This window comes from Bombina bombina, chromosome 3 (genome assembly GCF_027579735.1).
Source record: "Bombina bombina isolate aBomBom1 chromosome 3, aBomBom1.pri, whole genome shotgun sequence".
Lineage (NCBI taxonomy): Eukaryota > Metazoa > Chordata > Amphibia > Anura > Bombinatoridae > Bombina > Bombina bombina.
Window position 1 is genome coordinate 843,598,499 of NC_069501.1, and position 6,000 is coordinate 843,604,498.

The 6,000-nt window shown below is 41.1% G+C and overlaps 2 protein-coding genes across 5 annotated transcripts in view; one reads left to right on the forward strand and one right to left on the reverse strand.

The window, feature by feature from the left end:
* The window catches only part of LOC128654113 (uncharacterized), a 163,504-nt gene extending 158,678 nt beyond the window's left edge, over positions 1–4,826 (reverse strand). The window contains exons 1-3 of one of the 4 annotated variants that reach the window (XM_053707799.1): positions 4,752–4,826; positions 3,632–3,820; positions 1,950–2,067 (exon numbers count right to left, since the gene is read on the reverse strand). In XM_053707799.1, the coding sequence (XP_053563774.1) occupies positions 1,950–2,018 (69 nt within the window). In that variant the 5' untranslated portion in view covers positions 2,019–2,067; positions 3,632–3,820; positions 4,752–4,826. Of the gene's footprint in view, positions 1–1,949; positions 2,068–3,631; positions 3,931–4,751 lie in introns of those variants that run through there. The other 3 variants (XM_053707801.1, XM_053707800.1, XM_053707798.1) reach the window with 3 other exon arrangements.
* A 98-nt stretch (positions 4,827–4,924) lies between these two features.
* Positions 4,925–6,000, forward strand: part of ERCC5 (ERCC excision repair 5, endonuclease) — a 238,975-nt gene continuing 237,899 nt past the window's right edge. Inside the window, exon 1 of the mRNA XM_053707797.1 lies at positions 4,925–4,989. The gene's annotated coding sequence lies outside the window, so the exon portion shown is untranslated. The remainder of the gene's footprint in view (positions 4,990–6,000) is intronic.

Below are 6,000 nucleotides of genomic sequence, written 5' to 3' on the forward strand. Positions count from 1 at the left end.
AAAAAAAAAAAGAGGGGGGAGAGAGAGAGCAAAAGAGAGGGGAGAGAGAGAGAGAGAGCAAAAGAGAGGGGGATAGAAAGAGAAAAAGAGAGGGGGAGAGAGAGCAATAGAAAGGGGGGAGAGAGCAAAAGAGGGGGGATAGGGAGAGCAAAAGAGGGGGGATAGGGAGAGCAAAAGAGGGGGGGATAGGGAGAGCAAAAGAGGGGGGGATAGGGAGAGCAAAAGAGGGGGGATAGGGAGAGCAAAAGAGGGGGGTGAGAGAGAAAGAGAGCATAAGAGGGGGGGGGGGGAGAGAGAGCAAAAGAGGGGGAATAGAGAGAGCAAAAGAGGGGGGATAGAGAGAGCAAAAGAGGGGGGGTGAGAAAGAGAGCATAAGAGAGGGGGGAATAGAGAGAGCAAAAGAGGGGGGAATAGAGAGAGCAAAAGAGGGGGGAATAGGGAGAGCAAAAGAGGGGGGATAGGGAGAGCAAAAGAGGGGGGTGAGAGAGAAAGAGAGCATAAGAGAGGGGGGGGGAGAGAGCAAAAGAGGGGGAATAGAGAGAGCAAAAGAGGGGGGATAGAGAGAGCAAAAGAGGGGGGGTGAGAAAGAGAGCATAAGAGAGGGGGGAATAGAGAGAGCATAAGAGAGGGGGGAATAGAGAGAGCAAAAGAGGGGGGAATAGAGAGAGCAAAAGAGGGGGGGAATAGAGAGAGCAAAAGAGGGGGGAATAGAGAGAGCAAAAGAGGGGGGGTGAGAAAAAGAGCATAAGAGAGGGGGGAATAGAGAGAGCAAAAGAGGGGGGAATAGAGAGAGCAAAAGAGGGGGGAATAGAGAGAGCAAAAGAGGGGGGAATAGAGAGAGCAAAAGAGGGGGGAATAGAGAGAGCAAAAGAGGGGGGAATAGAGAGAGCAAAAGAGGGGGGAATAGAGAGAGCAAAAGAGGGGGGAATAGAGAGAGCAAAAGAGGGGGGAATAGAGAGAGCAAAAGAGGGGGGAATAGAGAGAGCAAAAGAGGGGGGAATAGGGAGAGCAAAAGAGGGGGGATAGGGAGAGCAAAAGAGGGGGGATAGGGAGAGCAAAAGAGGGGGGATAGGGAGAGCAAAAGAGGGGGGTGAGAGAGAAAGAGAGCATAAGAGGGGGGGGGAGAGCAAAAGAGGGGGAATAGAGAGAGCAAAAGAGGGGGGATAGAGAGAGCAAAAGAGGGGGGGGGGGGTGAGAAAGAGAGCATAAGAGAGGGGGGAATAGAGAGAGCATAAGAGAGGGGGGAATAGAGAGAGCAAAAGAGGGGGGAATAGAGAGAGCAAAAGAGGGGGGAATAGAGAGAGCAAAAGAGGGGGGATAGAGAGAGCAAAAGAGGGGGGATAGAGAGAGCAAAAGAGGGGGGATAGAGAGAGCAAAAGAGAGGGGATAGAGACAGCAAAAGAGAGGGGGATAGAGACAGCAAAAGAGAGGGGGATAGAGACAGCAAAAGAGAGGGGGATAGAGACAGCAAAAGAGAGGGGGATAGAGACAGCAAAAGAGAGGGGGATAGAGACAGCAAAAGAGAGGGGGGAGAGCACAAAAGAGAGGGGGGAGTGAGCGCAAAAGAGAGGGAGGAAAAGAGATGGGGGGGAGTGAGAGCAAAAGAGATGGGGAGATAGCAAAAGAGAGGGGGGATAGAGAGAGAGCAAGGGGTGGAACCGCTGTAATGCAAAAAATAGCCCGTGTACACAGGCTTTAGGACAAGTGCTAAAATATTTGACAATAAAATGCTAAAATTTTTATAAAAAAATAAAATTTAAAAGGTGATTGTGAATAAAAGTAAATCAACATTTGGTGTTAATATAAACACTACCCCATGATCAGCTCTGCATTTATAAACATTATTTATGCCTACACCTGTATGAATATTATTTACATAAAAGTAAAAGTAAGAATGGTTTCAGTTCTTTTTATTATTTTTTTTTAACATCAAGATCCATAACAAGTACCTGCAGAAGAAAGCCAGCAGCTTCCAGCTCAGTTGATAGCCCCCCACTCAATATCTTCACTTCTACCATTCTGGCCTTGCATGAAGTTTACCCTTGAAGGAAACCGCAAATCAATCAGCTGTAATGGGAAAAGAAATCAGCAGACCTGCTTTTATTGTTGTTATAGCCGCGTTCGGCAAGAGCTCCAAGTGACTCAGAGCTCGCTTGGAGCGTTTTGTGAAGACTTCAAAGCTCAGCGCTCTGATGACGCAAGTCCAAGCTGAAAAGCTGTGACTTTTCAGAGCAAGCTCAGACGCTTGTAAACATGGCAGACTCCACAAGCAATACGTGTGTGTGTGTATATATATATATATATATATATATATATATATATATATATATATACACACACACACACACGTTGCTTGTGGAGGCGGCCAGGTTTACAATAATAAATATATATATTAAAAAGGTGTAATAAATAATTTAATAATTCTTTCAAAAGTGAGGGCATTTATACTAAACGTTCGAATGCGCAAAGGGATCTGTTGCACAATAATGGAATACATATCTATAATTCATATGTGAGACGTTTCTATTTGCTTGCAATATTTCTAATACTTAAAAGGTATTAGAAATATTGCATGCAAATAGAAGCGTCTCACATATGAATTATTTGTGAGTACTCCATTATTGTGCAGCAAGTCCAGAGGCGTAACTAGAAACCACAGGGCACAGGTGCAAGAATCTAAGAAGCCCCCCCATCCCCCCAAAAATTGAATTTGATACATATCTTTTTTTTTTTTTAACATTTAACACAGAAAAAAAAGATGTGAATCAGATTACATGTCTGGAAAAGGAGGTACCCTGTGCCCACCGTCTGTGAGATGGTCTGACCCCTATTACTGTATATAGTGAAACTGTTTAACCCACCAGTACTGTTATAGTGAGTCAGTGACACAGTCTGTAATATGCTGGTGAGATGGCTGGCCTGACCCTACCTGCCCCAGTACTTTATAAAGTGACCACAGTAGTCTGTAACATGGTCCAGCCCCTCCGTACTGTATATAGTGGTACTGTATAGTGACACTGTTTACCCCCGCCCCCCCCATGATGTAGTAACAAGGTCTGTAATTTGCTGGTTCCACAAACATACACACACATACATGCATAAATACACACACAGTCACATACATAAACACACACACACACACACACATAACCACCAATTGGTAAAACAGAAAGACTAACCCCTGTAGTCAGAGACACTAGTGAAGCATCATGTCACACTCACATGATATCAGTGCAGGCAGGTCAATGTTTTTTATAAAAAAAAAATATATTTTTTTTAAGCTGGGTCCCCAAACTTGGGGCCCCAGTTGAAATTGCAACCGGGCCCCAGTTGAAATTGCAACCTCTGCAACCCCTGTAGTTTCACCCCTGAGCAGGTCCCTTTGCGCATGTTTTTTCTAAACTCCCTCACTTGCGACGTTTCCTAGCACCACGTCATCGCTGGAGCAGATGTTTCCGGCGCTGGCTTGGAGCGCTTGCCAAATGCGGCCTATGAATCCAGTCAAATGTCCAAAAGTCATATCCAGGAAGAACAGATTTTCAGAAATATATACGTTGGTAAAAACATTTTAGGGTTATAAATTATTTGCTTAGTCAAGTTTACATTGCACTGTATTTTTACAAATACTTACCTTTCTCTTGTGCAAAGCCGGATCGCTGATCCCCCCACCTGCTGTACTTACACAGCAATTACGAAACCGGCCTCCTCGAATCACAGCGTGGCCTCACAAGATGGACGTTCCAGGGGGATTGGAGAAAGCTGGTTTTGTCATTGGTGACGTATGTACAGAAGAACTGCGGGCGGGGAATCGGTGATCCAGCTTTGTACAAGAGAAAGGTAAGTATTTTTAAAAATACGCGGCAATGTTAACTTTCATGAATTAAAGTGCCCGTTTTTTATAGTATTTTTAAAAACCGGGCACTAATTCATGAAAGTTTACATTCACTTTAACAGGACTGTAAAAAACTTAAAATGTATGATTCAGATAGAACATGCAATTTATAAATAAAATAAAAAACTTTCCAATTTATATCTTTAATCAAATGTGTTTTGTTCTTTTGGTAACCTTTGTTATAGAGAAAACCTAGGCAGGCTTACAGGAGCAGCAATGCAGTACTGAACACATATGTGAGCCAATGACAAGAGGCATATGTGTGCAGCCACCAATTACCAGCTACTTCCAAAACAATATTGTTAAAAAAGAAAGTTTTATTTACAAATAAGATATTTAGCTTTTAATTGTGCATCTCATCACCAAACATAATGAACACTATGATAGAATATTAAATACAAATCATGAATAATATAAGAGTAATTTAAATGAAATGAGCAATGAATCAGTTATGTATTTATTCTTGTGTTTGTATTTTCTTTAAACCACGAGGTATGCAAATTCGAGCACATTAAAAATATTTTAAAAAGTTGGTTAATGTACCAACAATATCACTAAATCATTATAATCCGTGCAGGGTATCACTAATATTTCCATGTGTGTGTGTCTTTAGTGAATTACACCCGCATCAGACTGCTATGCCTCAATATTTCACTCATGGTTTCAAAGTCTGTAGATACGAACTCAGAAACATTTTCTCCAGCTGTATGGATTGTGAGCCCAGTTAAAACACATACATCGCTTTCACGCTTTAGGGATTATATTATTACTTTATTCTATAATCAAAGACCGCCATCTGTTCTATCAAATCGTCGAGTCCCTTCATAAATATTTATTTTGCATTTAGTTTTATACCTACCTTCGTTGAATCTTTACCTTTGCACTTGAAAAAATCATTGTGGGAATTGTAGTCTAAAAGGTAACAAAATAGAACTCCAGCTCCCATGAACCCTTAAGAAACACATGACCATACTCAGCCAATCAGTGATTACCCCTGTCCGGAAATGTCAATGGGTCTGATACACTGAGTCTAAGTTGTAATTTCCCGTGGTCCGAAGTGATCCGAATGGAAAACACAAAGCTGTCAGCTGAAAGAGGTAGAATGAGTGTGAAATTGAACTACATGGACATTACATATGTATTTTAGAGCTTTTCTTGTGTGCTAAGATGTATTTCAACTTTGTAAAGTGGCGGAGGGACATAATATAGTACTTGAGCGAAATAATATATTATATCGGCTGACCTGTGCAAAATAATCGCACTTTTCGGCAACTAAATTAAAATGTGTAACTAGAATCATGCACGAGATCAGTTGTCAGGAGCATCTTCCACCAACCTCTTATTATTGGAAGAAATTACATTTTGTGTACCTATTGTCTAGCAGTGCAATATTGCCAGTTACAAGTAGCATTTGCAGGCTTGTGTTCTCATCACACGTTTATGTAGCAGCAGGCAGCATTCATAGAGTGGTTTATTAAGCATGCAGGTTGCAGTACCGGTTTATAATGTCTTTATGCATGTACAATAATAAGTGTTTTTTACTCATTCTGATAGCTCATTTGAGATGCAGGAACTGATCAGCTGGCATTGTTTTGCTGTGTGCATATGTGAATGCAAGGCAGTACAGTCAAAATTAAACAAATGAATTGGATGGAGCATGACATTTTAAACAACATTCCAATTTACTTCCATTATCAATTTTGCTTAGCTCTCTTGGTGTACTTTGTTAAAGATTAAAGGGAGGTCAACATTAGTTATTGATGTAATATAAATTGGTCATCATAGAGAAAAACCTATAAAATCTTTTTTTTTTTAAATTTCTAAATCCTCATCAATTGTATTAAAATTGCCTTCTAATATTCTTATTTCACCTTCCACCGCCCACCTCACCAGGTTTTATTTTTTGTTAGTACAGAGAAGGGGGACCATGCACCTCAATCCTTATTAAAGGGTCAGTAAAGTCATAATTAGACATTCATGATTTTGACAGAGCATAGCATTTTAAACAACTATCCATTTTACTTCTATTATTTTGTTTGCTTCCTTCTCTTGTTATCCTTTGCTGAAAGGTGTATCTAGGAAAGCTCAGGAGCAACAAATAACCTAGG